This window comes from Galeopterus variegatus, unplaced genomic scaffold (assembly GCF_000696425.1).
Source record: "Galeopterus variegatus unplaced genomic scaffold, G_variegatus-3.0.2 Scaffold2402, whole genome shotgun sequence".
NCBI lineage: Eukaryota > Metazoa > Chordata > Mammalia > Dermoptera > Cynocephalidae > Galeopterus > Galeopterus variegatus.
Genome location: NW_007728513.1, coordinates 148,568 through 165,690, shown reverse-complemented (window position 1 = coordinate 165,690; position 17,123 = coordinate 148,568). Strand labels below are relative to the sequence as shown.

Sequence of the window (17,123 nt, the reverse complement as noted above, 5' to 3'; positions counted from 1 at the left end):
CTTACAATAAACAATAAAAAGAAATAAAGAGGTTGGAGAGATGGGGAGAGAGAGAGAAGAGTAGGGAGAAAAATAGAGAGGGGGCAGAAAAGGGAGAGGAGAAGGAGAGAAGGAGAGAGGAGAAAAAGAATCTAGGGAAGTGTGGATTTCAAGCCTAGCCGGTGTGATAGTCACTGCTCTTAGGAACTACTTGACTGGTTGACGCCCTTCTCATAGGACTGTTGTGAGGACGCAGGGAGTAAATGTTCATAAAGCAGTTCAGACAGTGCCTGGCACAAGTTAGATGCACCTCCTTGGCCCCCTGATTAAGACCCCCTTTGTGACATTGGGGCCGACTGCCTGGATTCATCCCGGGCCCTCCACTCGCTGGCCTGAATGGCTTTGAGCAGCTCGCTTGAGCCTGCTCTGTGATGCAGAATAGAGCCGACCCTCTCCATAGTCACTGCGAGGACTGAAGGAGAAAGGGCAGGAAAAGGATCTGATGTACAGTGAGTCCCACACAGGCATATTGGCCTCTCACAGCTGCCATAAAAAATTAGCACAAACAAGGTCAAATGTCCAAAATCAAGGTGTTGACAGAGCCATGCTTCCTTGGAAGGCTCTAGGAAGGAATTCTCCCACGCCTCTTCTAGCTCGTGGTGGTTGCTGGCAATTGTCGGCCTTCCGTGGTGTACGGCAGGGTGACTCCAATCTCTGCCTTTGTTGTCACACGGCCTTCTTACCCGTATGTGTCTCTGTGTCCAAATTTCCCTCTTTATGATAGGACACTAGTTACTGGATTTAGGGCCCATCCTAATCTGGTATGACCCCATATTAACTCGAGTATATCTGCAAAGACCCTATTTCCAGATAAAGTCACATTCACAGGTATTGAGAGTGTGAATTTCAACATCTCTCTTTGGGGGACAAGATTCAACCCACAACAGCAGGTGCTAATGATTGGGAATATTGGACGCCCTGATGTTTCCCAATGTCCATCTTCACCCCTACAACCCTCTTGAGCTGCTGGGTGCCTGCTGGACACTAGTCTCCACGGGGACATCCTGGAGGCCCTTAAGCACCAAATGTGTGCGTCTGACCTCATTGATTTCATCACGATCCTGCCACCAACACCCAAGAGAAATGAAAACGTACCTTGACACAGTCTTGTACCTATGTCCACAGCAGCCGTATTTACAATCGCCCAAACCAAAACAAAACAAATATTCATGACTATAAAACAAGGAGTAAATAAACCAACATACTCATACGATGGAATCCTACTCAGCAGTAATAGGAACAGAACGCTGACACCCATGATAGTGAAGATGGATCTCCAAAAACACGATGCTTGGTGAAAAAGAGACATAGACACAAGAAAAACATTGTTCGATGTCAATTATATAAAGCTCAATGACATGGGAAAGTAATCATTGGTGACAGGAATCAGGAAGTGGTGGCTCTCAGAGTTGAGGATTGACTGGGAATGGGCATCAGAATCTTTCTAGAGTGACGGAAAATTTCTATATCCTTGATTGGGATGTTGGTTACACAGGTGTATGCATTTGGCAAAACTCTGAATTGGGTACTTAAGATCTATGTATTTCATTGTAGATAAATTTTATCTCAATTGAAAATAAAAAGCTACTTTTAAATTTCAAGAAAAAACAAACAACTTGGAATTTTAAAAAACTACTGTATTTTTAAAATGTGGGGGAAAACATACAAATAAATAGAAATCTGTCCTAAAGGAGGGTCAGGAGTCCCCAGCCTTCATCACCTCAACTGCACCTGTCTTGTCCCTGAGGCTCTGAGCCATTTAATGACCCCTCTTCAGTAAAAATCAAAGTCCCTCCAGGAATAACATGTCCTGCGAACATACGACCAAGGGCTGCCCAGTCTGCTGTTCGCTTGACTCATTGCTGGATGAGAAAAGACACCCAGAAACAGGAGGGGTTTCAACTCCAGCCCTGTCCTGAGTAACTGAGTGACCTTGAGACAGACATAGTGACGTTTCAATACATGGATCCGTTCTGGGAGGATCACGTCAGGCCATTTACCATGTGTATCACCTCAAATATTTATCATGTCTTTGTGGTGAGAACATTTAAAATTCCCTTTACCTGTTTTGAACTACAAAATACATTTTTGTGTCGCTTGCAGCAGCATAGATGAACCTAGAGGGCAGTGTGTTAAGAAACGTGATCCAGGCACAGAGAGGCATATACCACAGGACCTCACTTCTGTGTGGGATCTAAAAACGCCAAACTCATAGAAGTAGACGGTAGAATGGGGGTTACAGAGGCTTAGCGGGAGGGTGGACACAGAAGGGGAGATGTTTGTCAACGGGTACCAAGTTTCATTTAGACAGGAGGAATAAATTCTTTGTCCTGTCGCACAGCACAGTGGCCTAGGCAGCTTCTAACTCTCCAGGAACCGGCCTCTGACTTTTCCTTTGCCTCAGAAGGCCGCGATCCCTGAAGCCAGGGCCACGTCTCTGCAGTTTCTCACTTGTGGACCTTGATCTCTGAGTACTCACTGCTGGTGGCCTCCTGTCCCTCTGGGTCTCTCGGCTTCATCCCATGAAAGCTGAGGGATGCATAATGGGTCTCGTTATCCCCTTCTGAGGAGGGGGCGGCCACAGCTGGGGACAGCTGGAACCGGGGGCTGTCATATTCCTGGGATTCAGTCAGGAAACCCTAAGTGGACAGAGAGAAGAAAATCAGAGTAGGACAGTGCAGACAGGATAAGGCAGACAGAATTCATGCGGGGAGACCCATGAATTTCTTGATCCATTCATCCCACACACGCTCTTGTTGAAATCTCCCTCATTCATGATTTCCTCAAATGTTTAATATTCAGTGAACACCTTGTTGGTGTTTACTAATCTCACTAACTTCCCACCACAACCCCATGAGGAAGATTTTCTCTATTTTATAGATATGAAAACTAACATTGAAACAGGCTACTAGCATGCCTAAATTCCCTGGTAAAGCCGTAATTCAACACAGTTCTTTCTGACCCCCAAATCCGGAGTCCTACCGAGGCTTCCTGTGTGTAAGGTCATAAGCTGGGTTGTGGAAATATTGTGGTGGGCACGATAGACATGGGGCCTGGTTTCTTTCAGCTCAGTCTTTAATTAAGGGAGATGGCAATAAATGACTTGTCAAACAAGTAAATATCTAATTGGGAATTGTGATATGATGGGCAGGAACAGAGTAAGTGAGAGAGAAGTAAAGGACCTTGATTCAGATATGGCACCTGTCCTTGGAAAGATCACAGATTGGGGGAGGAGAGGTTGGGGGGAGGCCGGACAAAGAAATTATATCCCTCTGATAAAAGAAACCAATCCCCAAAAATGTCCACTCCCTAATCTCATGAAACCTGTAAATACGTTACCTTACGTGGGAAAAAAAATGGACTTTGCAGATGAAATTAAGGTTATTGAGATGGGGAGATGATCTGGGATTATTCGGGTGGTTCTAATGTAATAGCAAATGTTTTTACAAGTGAAAGGAGGGCAGAGAGAGATTGGAAGATACTCCCCCGATGGCTTTGCAGATAGAAGAAGGGGCCTCGAACCAAGGAACGCAGGCACCTCCTAGAGGCCGGAAAAGGCAAGAACTTGCATTCTCACCTGCAACCTCCAGAAGGAACCAGCCCTGCCTGCCAAAACCTTGGTTTTAGCCCAGTGAAACCCATTTTGGATTTGTGAGCTCCAGAACTGTAAGACGATACATTTATGTTATTTGAAGCCACTACATTTGCAGTAATTTGTTACAGCAGCAATAGGAAACTAACACAGACCGGCATGATGGAGAGAGAGAGGGAGGCATCTCCACTCATCTCAGCCCTTCTCGGCTGCTTCCGAACAACAGATGCCTCCACAGAATTGTCAGTGATTTTGTTCCTCCCTTTCTCTTTTGACTGATCAAATTGAGATTCACACATACACACACACACACACACACACACCACTTATTAGCACTGCTATGATCAGCACCACCAGTGATCTCCACTTGGCTAAACATAAAAGACCACGGTTCAGTCTTCCCCTTCCTGGACCTTGTAGCAGTGGAGGACTCAACTGCACACCTTCCCTAAACGGAAGCCTTTCTTCACTTAAGTACAGGCCATGACACTTTCCTGGGTCCATCCACCTCCTTGGCAGACCCTCTGCTAGTTGCTATACATCTCTCTGACCTCCAAATATTAGAGCACCCACAGGCTCATTTCTTCTTTAACTTTGTCAGAAATATTTACTATCTGGCTCTTTACGAAAAAAGTTTGCTGGCCTCTGCTCTAGACAAGGGTGGGGGCAAACTTATGTTCAAATGCACAGGAACCGGACAGAGATGGCTTTCAGATATCACTCCAACCAGGGCAGGAGGGGAGAGGCAGGGAGGTGACATGGTCCAAGAACTAGATCCTGAGGCCTCAGCAAGGATGGGATCAAGATGGAGGGGACTAAGAACTGATGATAGCTCTTCTTAGGGAGGGAAATGAACAAGACATGGTGATTGGGGGGCTACAGAGCAAAAAAGGAAAGAGAATAAGAAGTAACTCCTCCCCCACACGTGACCTGGGAGAAAGTAGGGGAGAGGGGACTCTCATGCTGTCAGCAGAAGAGGCTGGCTTGGAGGTAGGAGGCGGACATAAGGAGAGTGACTCTGGCCATGCCCAAGGTAGAAGTCCTGGAGGCCATCCTGTGGGAGGTGTCCAGAGCAGATGCTGGATGTAGAGATGCCCACATCACTCACCAGAGAGGCTGCGCCCCTGACAGCATTTACATCCTCCTTGTCTGTATCCCCCATGCCAGCTGCTGGCCTTGCCAATTTCTTCCTGCAGGACCGCACCCTGAGTGAGAAGACCAGAGAGCCTTTTGGTCTGGCCAGATCTGGGTGCAGTGGGCAGACTGGACCCCTGCCCCCTGCTTTCTCTTAAGGGTCTGAATGGGTCAACAAGGTGGAAGTGGGATAGTTCAGTCTCAGAGACTCAAACTCAAAATCCAGAGATTGAGAACACCAGCTTCCCCCTCCAGGACAGAGGGTGCAGAGGTTGGAAGCAGATTCGAAGCCCCACAAACATGGGCACGTGTGGCATTCTCCCCCGTGCGCCGTGACCTCCTTCTTGCCCTGGCTTCAAGCTCTTGACCCATCCAGGTCCCTCCAGCTCTAGGTTCAGGGATTTTGTCTCCTGCTCTTCCCTCCCCCACCCTCCTCATGATCAAAGCTTACGTGATGAAGATGATGCCGAAGGACAGGAAGAGCAGGGCCATAGCACCAGCTGCCCCAACTGCCCCCAGCGTCACTCCTGATGCGAGCCGAGCTTGGCCTGGGAACAGATTGAGGCTGTTTTAATGATTCACCTTCTGGAAGCCTTCTCTCCCCTTGCACTCCCCATAGGGCCCTAGACCCCTGTTTTCCCACCCTGTTTTCTGTTGCAGAGAACAAGGAAGGGCAGAGAACAGGGAGAGGGAGACGGGGCAGGATGAGGCTGAGGAGAGCCAGGCATGCAAGTGCTGGGTTACAGCCTGTTTTTGTTTAAATTTTTGATATTTTGCTTTGCATTTTTTCTCATTTCTTAGAAACATTATCGCATCACCATATTATTTCTCTTCCTTGCTAAGTTGTTTTTTTGTTTGTTTGTCTGTTTTGTTTTGTTTGACTTCTTAAGTTTTGTGCCCAAGGAGAGTGGCTCACTTGCCTCACCCTGGTGCCAGTCCTGCAAAGCAAGGACCTTGTCTCAGCAAACACAACTGTCCAAGCCCCAGACCCTTCTCTCCATGACCTGCTACCTCCCCCAGGGCTTCTCCCACTCAGCCCTACCTCACCCCACACCCTGGTCCCACAGAAAAACAGTGATGCTCTGGGCCACAGGATAATTCTAAGGTTCACAGGTGAGAACAGATCAGAGCTGAGCTCCACTTTAAAGCTCAGAGGCTGCTGGCTGGACTGTGACCAGGGGTAGGGGCAGCTCCTGTTTTCCTCCTCCAGCCCCTCCCTCATCCACTCCAGCACTCACTCTGCAGGGAAAGGCTCAGGGAGACATGCTGGGAGCCCAGAGGGTTCTGAGCATGGCAGGTGAATTCTCCTTCATCCCTCAGGTGCACTCCAGGAATCTCTAGCACCGCAGGGCTCAAGGGCTGCAAGGGGCACATAGTCAGGCTCCCCCTGGTCCAGCTCAGCCTGGCAGGGGGGTTGCTGTCAACAGCACAGACCAGCTGCAGAGATTCACCCTCCTGGAGGGAAAGAGATGAGCCATTCTCCAGGGCTGTGGATGCTGAATAAAAAGAGACAGAGGATTAAAATGACAAAGAGGTCAAGAGAAAGGTAAGGGATACAGAAGGAGTCCGGATGAGGGTCACAGACACGGAGACACAGACCAAAGTGCAGAAAAACAAACACTTTTATTCCTCACGGGCAGGAGTGTAAACTTGTCCACCGTCAATGCAGAACAACATGTCCTATCTCTAAAACTTAGAAAGAATATATGAACCAGCTGTATTTTGCTTTTAGGAACTTATCCCACAGCTGTACACACACTGTTCTGATTTTCCGCTCATAGAAGTTGCACACGAATTCAGAATCCACCCATGCGATGGGACACCACACAGTCATAGAGGACAGTGAGGGCGGTCTGTGCCGCTGATCTCCAGTGACCTCTTAGATCCTTTAGGTGAACAAACCAAGACTCAGAGCAGCCTATACAGACACTGGTCACTTCTAGGGGGAGGGATGGACATCTGAGGATAGACTCTGTCTGCTGTGCATTTTGAACTTTTGCTCATGTGACTATGTCACCAAAATATCAAAAGTACTTAGATCAAAACTATTGTGGAAATAAAAAGACAAGGCTGGAGGAATATTCAGGAGATGGATGAGAAGGAGCCTCAGAGGTGGGTTCTGCTGTTTGAATTTTTTTTGTCATTGTGGGGCTGAGGGCTGTGTGTGCAGGAGTCCGAGGGGAGTGAGGGGTGGATGGGGACAGATGCTTAAAGTAGCCGTGAGGACTGAGGAGGGGAGGGGACAGGGGGTTCACCAACAAGGGGGTCTCTCATCACCGGGTGAGTCCAGGATGAGAAGGGACCCAGCTTTGCCCTGATCTGGAAGAGACCCTGCTCCCCACAGCCCCAGGGAGGGGGCTCCTGCCTACCTGTGCCATCTCCTCGGGAGGCAGTTACAGTCAAGTTCTGGGGAGAGTCTGAACAGAAAGACACGGCAGATCCCATCAGTGGTGAGGGCTGGGTGGACATTGGCCCCTGTCCCCAGGAGTTGCATAAATGGGGAACGGTAGAGGGAGTGTCCTCCTGACCGCCCCCCTCCAGCCCAGATCCCAGGACCCAGCACCCAGAGTTCAGTCCAGGACCCCTCATCTTGTTACCCTCAGCGACTCCCCATCAAAGACCCGGGGGTCCTAGCCCAGCTCTCACAGGACACGTTGAGACTGATGGTTCTTGTTGTGGTCACACCGGCCCCAGGCAAGGTCACCTGACAGGTGAGGTTGGTGCCGTGGTCCTGGGGCTTCGGGATGAAGGTGAGCATCGAGGAGCCGGTGATGGTGAGGCCTGAAGGGGACACAGAGTCCCCCATCCAGGAGAATGTAGGAGGTGTCCCCTGCTCACAGGCCCAGGGTGCAGAGCAGATCAGGTTCGTGGGGTGGCCGGACTCCAAGGTCACCGGTATGACAATGTTGGGCACATGGGTCAGGGCTGGTAAGAAGAGGGGGACATGCAGGATCGGGAGGGGGGGTTCGAGATGTGGCCCTGAGAGAAACTCAGGCTCTGGCCCAGCTCCTCCCCAAACTCTACACCCTTTACTCCTGACCCCCTCCCAGGCCAAGGGTCCCATCCCAGCCCTGCCCTGTGGCCCCTGTGATCATCCCCTGTGGCCTCTCCCGAAGCCTGTTCCTTACCTGTCACATTCACAGAGAGCTTGTTGAACATGTAGCTCCATTTCACTCTTCCTTTCTCCACCCTAAAGAAGTATGTCCCTGTGTCCCTCCTCCTGGCATCTCTGATGCTCAAGGAGCAGTTTTGGGTCTGCGGGTCCCCGAGGAGCTGGAATCGGCCCTGGGTTTCCCTTTGCTCTTTCTGCTTTGGGTCGTTTGTGGCTACTGGAAGATACCGCTTTGCTCCATCCCTGAACCAGTAGCCGCGAGCTGGCTCCGAGTCAGTCCCGCTGCCCTGGGGGTAGAAGACACTGCAGGGCACAAAGACACACAGGCCCTCCTGCACCGTCACCAAACTCTGTACTTGCAGCCTGTAATCTTTCCAGTAATAATTCCAGTCCTCTCCCTCCACACCCTCTGTCCCCCAGAGCAGGGGCAGCAGCAGCAGCCGCAGCATGTCTAGGGTTGGAGGTCCCAGGTGGGAAGCTCAGTTTCTCAGGGTTCTCTCAGGAACTAGGAGCTGCAAGACTTAGAGGTGGCCCCACAGGAAGACGGGGTGAGGTCAGAACAGTGGCCCTCCTCAGGGGAGGAACTTCAGACCCAGGCACTGTCAGGGCTGGGTCAGCCTTGTAACCAACTACCCACCACCCCCACGGCCACCCCTGGGGACTCTGAGGCCAGAGAAAGTGAAATGCTCCCACATTCACACCCCATGTGGGTCCTAAACCCCATCTTCTGCCTCCCTGTTGCTGTCCTTCCTTTGGTTGACATTTTCTGCAAGGTGAAAATATGTTCATTCTAACCAGACATCTGAGTCACTCTCAGTCTGTCCATGTTTATGGAGGTGAGGGGTGGGACTCAGGGGCATGAGAGATGGGGAGCCCCGGTTGGGTGAGCAGGCAGCCTCTTCCCCCTCCCTCAACAACCACGTAGTGGGCACCCCGTCCCTGCACAGCCAGGCCAGCACAGCAGACCTGCATGCTGTCCCCAAGGAGGCACTATCCAGTGGGGAGACAATAAGTCTCTGGACATCTGGGGTTCCCCGTGACAGAAGCTTCAATGGGGGATGCACATGCAGGGTGAGGAGGTCACTTTCCACACATGTTGGAGGTTTAGTCTCAGGGGGACTGAGCAGAATGGACACCAAGGAGGAAGAGAAGAGGACTGTTGTCCCTGAAGAGTCACCGTCCAGTGGAGAAACAATTAGTCCCTGGACTTATGGAGCTCCCCATGACGAAGGCTTCAATGGGGTTGTACAGGCAGAGTAGGGAGTTCACTTTTCACCCAGGGGGAGGTTTAGTCTCAGGGGGACTGAGCAGAATGGACACCAAGGAAGAAGAGAAGAGGACTGTGCATGCTACTACACACCAAGGACACAGGTGAGAGCCAGGCTCTCAGGAGGCCTGGGAACCTGAGGCTGTCACTATTGTAAGTGGGACTTGATAGGAAAGAACATCAGAATGGAAGGGGCAGGTTTCGAAAGAGTCAGACGCTCTCCCTTCCTCCTGACCGCCTGGGAGCCAGGATGTATTTCTTCACTGCGGTTATTTCACAGGGTCACACTTCTCCTTGTTGCTCCAGAGCATGAGAACCTGCCAGCCCCTCAGGCTTTGCTCCTGCAAGTTCTGCTCCCAGGAGTCCAAGTGAACAGGAGACATGGAGCGAGGACACCAGCCTCGAATTGTCCCCCTCAGGGATGGTCAGGATCTCATGGGAAAAGAAACGTGCAGCTGAGTTCAACAGAAGATCACTTCAACCGTGTGGCTGGGGGTGGGAGGAAGTGGTGGGAATCCTGGGAACTGGATCCTCTTCAGACTGTTGTGGGGCGAACGCACAGAGGAATTCAAGACCGGCATCAGCGTTGTAGCTTTATAGCTCTTTATTTTAGTGTTGCAGCTCTTTGTTCAGTGTTACAGCACTTTGTTGCTTGCAAGCAAGGAGGGCACTGGAGGGCAGAAAACTCCCAAGCCAGTGCCTCCCAGAACAAAAGAAACGACCCCCTTATATAGCCTAAATTACGCCCTTCTTTCTCCTAGGTTCTCATTCAGGTCCTCTTATGTAAATGAGGGATGCTGTCCTGCTAATTTGGATTGGCTGATTGTGGGACATCATCTGTTGGTCACTGTAGGAGCCTGATTTGCCTCTGGCCCCTGGGGGAGGGTGTGAGGCTGTGTTATCTCACAGAAGGCGGGCCCAAGAGGCCAGCAGGGTAATGGCAGGGGCTCGAGTTTCCAGTGGAGCATAGAGTTTCTAAAACAGTTTCTCAAGTGGAAAAGGGAAAGGCTCAACAATTAAAAATGCTTAGGGTCGGGGCCGGCCCGGTGGCGCACTGCTACAGTGCGCCTCTTGGGAGCGCAGCGGCGCTCCTGCTGAGGGTTCGGATCCCACATACAGACCGGTTCCCGCTCACTGGCTGAGCGAGGTGCGGGAGCAACACCGAGGGTTGCGATTCCGTTGCCGGTCCCGGTCCCGGTCCGGTTTGGGCGCGACACTGAGGGTTGCAATCCATTGCCGGTCCCGGTCCGGTACGGGCGCGACACTGAGGGTTGCAATCCATTGCCGGTCCCGGTCCGGTACGGGCGCGACACTGAGGGTTGCAATCCGTTGCCGGACACGAAAAAAAAAAAGGAAAAAAAAAATGCTTAAGGTCTCCTGCAATACAGACCCATGTCAGTTTTTCTTAATGTATTTTTCTGGAAAAATACAGATAAAAGTGCCTACAAAAGTAGGATGCAGAGATTTATCACAAAATGAACACCCTCCAACAAACAAAACACGACAAGCACCCCAGGACCACTCTCTTCTCTTCCCTTCCTATCTGACCCACAGACTTCCCTCCTGAAGGACCCCCAGCCTGACTTTAATGCAAATTGTCTCCTAGAGTTTCTTCGTAGTTTTATCATCTGAACACGCTGCCTTGAATTCTATGCTTTGCAGATGCTTTCTTGAAGACTTTGCATACATATAATATTGTGGTTTGTTTTCTTCCCTTGAACTTCATGGATCTCCCCATCCCATGTTATCCCCTGCATGGCCCGTGAAGTGTAGTAGAGTCAGCTGGCTGTGATAACAGAGAAGAAAACATGCAGGGTTTGAGCATGCATAGCCACTGCACCCCCATCACCAATTCCTGCATTTTCAGCTAGTACTTGCAGCCCCATCTGCCTCCTGAGGATCAGGATCTTTCTCAATTGCTCTGTCCAAGTAGGGGCAGTTGCAGCCTCTTAATGGTCAGAAGGGCTGGCCCATGACCTCTCTGTTCTTTTCAGTTCCCAATTTGCAAAGAAAAGCAAAAGAATAGAAAGGAAAGATAAGGGAAAGCCACAGAGACTCTAACTGTGTGCAGAAGAGGAACTCATGACTCACTTATGACCCAGGATAGCTGGGAGCCCTTCCAGCCTCAATTCCCCAATTTGCAGAATACATCTAGGTCCAGAGTGGCAAGTACCATAGACTGAATGTTTGCATTTCTCCAAAATTTATGTTGAAATCCTAACCCCCAAAGTGATGGTATTAGGAGGTGGGGTTCTTTAGGAAGTGATTAGATCATGAGGGCAGAGCCCTAATGAAGGGGATTAATGCCCTTACACAAGAGACCCAAGGGAGCTTGTTTGCCTCTTCCACAATGTTAGGACGCAGTGAGAAGGCACAACCTATGAAAAGCAGGCCTTCATCAGACACTGAATTTGCTGGTGGCTTGACTTTGGGCTTCCCAGTTTCTAGGACTGTGAGAAATAAATTTCTGTTGTTTATAATCCCAGCTTTTTTAATTCTGTTATTGCAGCTCAAATGTACTAAGCAAATGAACTGCCCAAATCACACAGGTGCCCTGTCTTATGCTCTATTGTCTGCACGGGGAGCCACTTCATCAGTTTTGTCTGCCCAGGTCTGACTGGACTAAGAGTGGAGAAGCTTATGTTAACTTGAGAAGAAAGAATTGTCAAATTGCTCCCATAAGAGGAGGAAATAGATTTCTTTCATTCATGCATGCATTCATTCATTCATTCATTCATTCAGTAGCCGTGTAAGAGCCTCCATGCTGTGCTTAAGGTTTCAGAAAATGGGTGCATAGACAGTTCCAGTTCTTTCCTTGGAGGACAGCAACATCTAAATGGGAGACAGGGAAGTCACCTGACAATTCCTGTGCCATAGGATAGGTGGCTGTGATAGGGGAAGTACAGACTAGTGATGGGATGGGGGGACGAGGAATCTCGCTCTTCTGGGAGGTGAATTCTCGGGAAGGAATGGACAGAGAAGACATGGTAGCGACTTCCAGGCAGTCATGACTGATGTGAATTCCACAGGATACACTGGTACGCTGGGAATTCCTGGACTCTCAAAGATTGTGTTCCCAACCCCTTACATTCTCCCACTACGCTGGAAGCCCTTAGCAAGCCCCCAACTTCTGTGCTCTATGTGACCAACCTCACCTCCGCCCCAGCAGGGGTCAGGGCACCCCACATAGGGGACACTCCTTCTACCCAGGACAGACTGGCTCCTGGGGATCCCTAGGCAAGGGCCATGGTTCTGTCAGTGGTGCTGAGGCAGATTGAGTCCTGACTTTGGAGATGTCCTCAGCTCGATGGAGGGTCCTCATCACAAAGTCCAGGGGCCCTAGGTGTGGAGTCAGAGGGTCAACATGTCAGATGTGCTGGGGAGAGCCCAGGTCAACTGGGAGGAAGCACTCTGGAGAGGGCGGATCCCTGTTTCTCATCATTTTTCTTCTGTGCATCCTCAGGAATGTCCTATGGACACTGCCAGGCTGTTGTCACTGGTCCAGGGTCAGGGAACAAGATGGCTCTGTGCTGCCCCTCTACCCACATGCTCTCATTTTAAGCTTCCAACATTCCTGACAGAGAATGGTAATGCCCCTCATCAGATAGAGATGGCAGCTGGCACACAGACAAGGGAGTAGCTGTAGAAACTGGTCTCCAAAGACAACTCCAAACTATTCCACCTCTTCGACATGCAGGGCACTCCTCTCATTCATTACAAGATGAAGTTTATTACTATTACCTCCTTTTCTTAAATCTATATTGGGCCCATAACTGCTTCGATCAATAGAATGCGGAAGACAAAATGTTCTGAGACTGCTATGGCTCAGACATTAAAGAGGCCAGGCAGCTTCTGCTACTGCCATGTGGATTCCTGGGCTTCTGTGCAAGCAATCTGGGGCACTCCGATGGAGAGAGTCACTATGTGGAAGAGTGTTGAGGTGTTGGACATCTGGCCCTGGTACAAGCCACCATCTCAAGGCAACTGCCTGAAAGAACCCAAAGCAAAATGAGTTTGGGGGTGGTTTGATGTACCCTGAATACATAACTCAAACAGTAGCCCACAAAAATCAAAGCTAGTAGGGAAAAAGTAAAGTTGGAGGTTTACTTGTCTGAGTTTTCTGCATTCTGTACTTAAAGGATTACTTTTAAGTGGTAATTTGAAGACTTTCATGAAGATACCTGTGGAGGCTTTATACTCCATCAACTTAGCCAGGCTGAACTACACTTCCCAGAATCCCCTTCCCTTTTTTGCTTCCAGGTTAAAGTTGACCACAAGAGGAGGAAGAAGCTGAAGCTGCATCCACAAGGCTCTGAGGGTCAGTGTTGGGCCAGGTGCTATTGCAGCTCTCACACTTTGCTGCTGATCTGTTGGCTCACCTTGATGGTGTGGTGTAATAGCTGCTTAACTGCAGGACAGCAGGGAAAGTGTTGTGGACAACAACTAGCTTGGCTTCAGGGAGCAGGGACCATTGAGTCCTGGCCAAGGATGGTGACACAAGTGGACACGGATGTCCTAGAAAGTTTTGGTGACATGCAAAGGTTCCAGGAAAATGGCCCCATATCAACTTTCCTAGTGACAGGAAAATGAAGCGATATGTAAGTGTCCAGCAACTGGGGACTGCATAAATGAGGCACAGCACACATTGAGCTAACCTTTCACACTGTTAGAAACCACACTGGAAAAAGATGCTCCCTGATGCAGAAAACGCTGGCAACTTGATATTAAATTAGAAATGTACAATGCAAAGCTGCATCTGATAGGATCATAGTTATGAAAACGTATAGTTAAATACTGCATTAAAATGTTATTTATCTCAATTACTGAGATATTTGGCACCCCCATAACTTTTGTATCCAAAGCAAGTGCCTCACTCACCTCATCCTATTTTCAGCCATGAAATGAGTGGTGCATGAGGGGCCAGAGTATGCAGGGCTGCAGGCTGAGCGGGTTGAGATTTATTCTGTAGTTCAGGGGTCAGCAACTGTAGTCCATGGGCCACATCTGGCCCACTACCTATATTTGTAAATAAAGTTTTACTGGAACATAGCCATAGTCATCATTTATGTATGATCTATGGCTGCTCTTATACCACAACAGCAGAGTTGAGTAGCTACATCAGAGACTGTATAGCTCACAGAGCCAAAAATGTTTACTATCTGGCCTTTGCGTAAAAAGTTAGCTGGTCTCTGATTTAGACAATGGGGAGCAAACAGCTGTTCAAATGCAGCAGAACTGGACAGTGATGGCTTTCGGATGACCACTTTGGGTAGGCCAGGGGATGCAAGAGGCAGGGAGGTGAGGGTCCAATAAAGAGATCCTGAGGCCTCAGCAATGACAGGGGCCAAGATGCAGGGTGGTAAGGGGGAACTGATGCTGGCTGTTCTTAGGAGAAGAATAGATAAGACATGGTGAATTTCTGGCTGTGGAAGAATTAAATGAGGACAGAGAGAAAGTATCTTCTGCTCCATGCCTGACCTGGGAGAAAACAAGAGGTGCTGTGCTGTCAGCAAGATGAGGAATCGAGCAGGAGAGGCTGGTTTAGCGCTAGGAGGAGGAGATGAGGAGAGCGACCGTGGCCATGCTGAGCAGAGCAGTCCTAGGGCCATACCGTGGATGTGTCCAGACAGCATGATGGATGTGGAGATGCCCACGTCACTCACCTGAGAGGCTGCGCCCCTGACAGTATTGACATCCTCCTTGGCCATATCCCCCGTGCCAGCTGCTGCCTGGCCAATTTCTTCCTATAGGACCTCACTCTGAGTGAAGAGACCAGAGAGCCTTTCAGTCTGCCTATATCAGGGTGCAGCGTGCAGCAGGTGCATCCCCTCTGATTTCTATTAAGGGGCTAGAGATCCCAACCTTGAGAACACAGGCTGCCTGCTCGTGGAAAGTGGGGCCAGAGGTTTATGACAACTCGGATCCCCACAAATGTGGGAGCATGTAATTCTCACCTGTGCACAGTGACCTCCTTGCCCTTGCTTCAAGCTGTAGACCCATCCAGGACCCTTCACCTCTGGGCTCAGGGATTCTGTGGCCAGCCTGCTCTTTCTCAGCCCCAGGGCTTTCCCTCTTTCCCCAGGGTAAATGCTTACATAATGAAGGTGATGCAGAAGGACAGGAATAGCAGGGCTGCAGCTCGAGCTGCCCTGACTGCCCCAGCATCACTCCTGAGCTCTCCCAGAACTTCGCCTGTAGAGAGATTGGGGTTGTTTTGCCTATGCATCTCCCACATCTCAGTCTCCTCTCCTCCCTCACCTGTAGTGCCCTAGAATTCTGCTTTCCCTGCCCCTTCCCAAGACATAAGAACAGGGACTTGAAGTGAGGAAGGGAAGATGGAGGGCGGTAGGGAGAGGCAGGGCTGGACTAGGGTGAGGCAAGTGAGGCATGCAAATACTGGGTGCAAACTGTCTTTATTTAACAATTTGATATTTTATTCATCTTGAAACTTATTTTACATTCATTTATTTTTAATTATTGCATGGCAATATTATTTCATTTGATTGCTGAGGTTATACAGTTTGGGGTTTGTTTTTTTCATTTGTTTGTTGTGTTGTGTGTTTTCTTTTTGTTTGGGGAGTTTTTTGTTTTGTTTTGTTTGGTGTCTCCATACATTTTGTGCCCCAGACTAGTGCCTTGCTTGCCTCATCCTAGAGCTGGCCCTGCAAAGCAAGGACCTTGTCTCCCCAAACACTCCTGTCCAGGCCCCAGCCCCTCTCTCCATGACCCACCACATCCCTGGGGCTTCTCCCTGCCAGCCCTATCCCACCCCACACCCCTGGCCCTGCAGGAAGAAGACGATGCTTTGGGTCTCAGGGAAATTCCAGGCCTAACAGCTGAGCTCCCTTTTGAAGCTCAGGGGCTGCTGGGGGCAGCTGCTCTTCTCCTCCTCCAGCCCCTCCCTCAGCCACCCCAGCACTCACTCTGCAGGGAGAGGCTCAGGGAGACATGCTGGGAGCCCAGAGGGTTCTGAGCACAGCAGGTGAATTCTCCTTCATCCCAGAGATGCATTCCAGGCAGCTTCAGCACCCCAAGGTTCAAGGGCTGTGAGGGGCACAAGGTCAGTCTTCCCCAGGACCAACTCAGCCTAGCAGGGGTGTTGCTGTCAACAGCACAAACCAGGTGCAGAGATTTGCCCTTCAGGAATGAAAGAGATGAGCCATTCTCCAGGGCTGTTGATGCTGTAGAAGAAGAAACAGAGGGTCAAAGTGACAAAGAGATCAAGAGAAAGAGGAAGGACACAGAAAGAGACCAAATGGTGGAGAAAGACATACGTACACTAAAGTATAGGAAAACCAAGCTTTCACCCCTCATTGTTAAAAATGTAAACTTGCGCAATCTCGATGAAGAACAACTTGATCATATCAAAATTAGAAAGAACACATGACCCAGCCATATTTTACTTTCAGCGGTTTATCTCACAGACATACACACACAGTTGTGGAGTTAGAATCAAGATTATTCATTGCAGTGTTTCTATAAGTAGAATAAAATAACGCCATAACTTCCCATTCATAGAAGATGCATAGAAAATCAGAATTCATTCATACAATGGAATACCACACAGTATAGAAGAGAATGAGGAAAGTCTGCACTGCTGATATCCAGTGACCTCTCAGATCCTGCAGGTGAACAAACCAAGGCTCAGAGCAACCTATAGAAACAGTGGTTGCTTCCAGTGAGGAGGACTGTGAATCTGTGCATTTTGAATTTTTAGACATTTGATTATACCAGCTGTGCGAAGTACTGAAATCATAGCGGCTCAGAGCAACCTATAGAAACAGTGGTTGCTTCCAGTGAGGAGGACTGTGAATTTGTGCATTTTGAATTTTTAGACATTTGATTATACCAGCTGTGCGAAGTACTGAAATCATAGCTATTATGGCTAGAGGAGTGCTCAGGAGATGGCTGATAAGAAGCCTTGAAAAGCTAGTTCTACTGTTTGAATATTTTCCTGTCCTCATTGTAGATCCAAGAGG

At 49.5% G+C, this 17,123-nt stretch overlaps 1 protein-coding gene and 1 pseudogene across 2 annotated transcripts; both read right to left on the bottom strand.

Annotated features, from left to right (window-relative positions):
* Positions 1-1,655: 1,655 nt before the first annotated feature.
* On the bottom strand, positions 1,656-8,326 carry LOC103597727 (sialic acid-binding Ig-like lectin 8). Of its 2 annotated transcripts, none has more exons than XM_008581599.1 (7): positions 7,894-8,326; positions 7,412-7,690; positions 7,135-7,182; positions 5,992-6,261; positions 5,217-5,313; positions 4,740-4,836; positions 1,656-2,678 (listed from the first exon to the last, which is right to left on the bottom strand). In XM_008581599.1, exons 1-7 carry the CDS (start codon positions 8,324-8,326, stop codon positions 2,487-2,489), a joined length of 1,416 nt encoding a protein of 471 aa, XP_008579821.1. In that variant the 3' UTR covers positions 1,656-2,486. The 2 variants fall into 2 exon arrangements, with proteins under 2 accessions (XP_008579821.1, XP_008579822.1); XM_008581600.1 differs by having other exon boundaries at positions 5,217-5,307; positions 6,004-6,261.
* Positions 8,327-15,725: 7,399 nt separating this feature from the next.
* Positions 15,726-17,123, bottom strand: part of LOC103597733 — a 21,400-nt pseudogene continuing 20,002 nt past the window's right edge.

Coding starts and splice junctions, on each gene's coding strand:
- LOC103597727 (XM_008581599.1), bottom strand. CDS start 8,326: ATGCTGCGGCTGCTGCTGCTGCCCCTGCTCTGGGGGACAGAGGGTGTG. Junction 6,262..7,134: donor CTCCCGAGGAGATGGCACAG/GTAGGCAGGAGC, acceptor CTTTTTATTCAG/CATCCACAGCCCTGGAGAAT. Junction 4,837..5,216: donor TTCGGCATCATCTTCATCAC/GTAAGCTTTGAT, acceptor CTTCTCACTCAG/GGTGCGGTCCTGCAGGAAGA.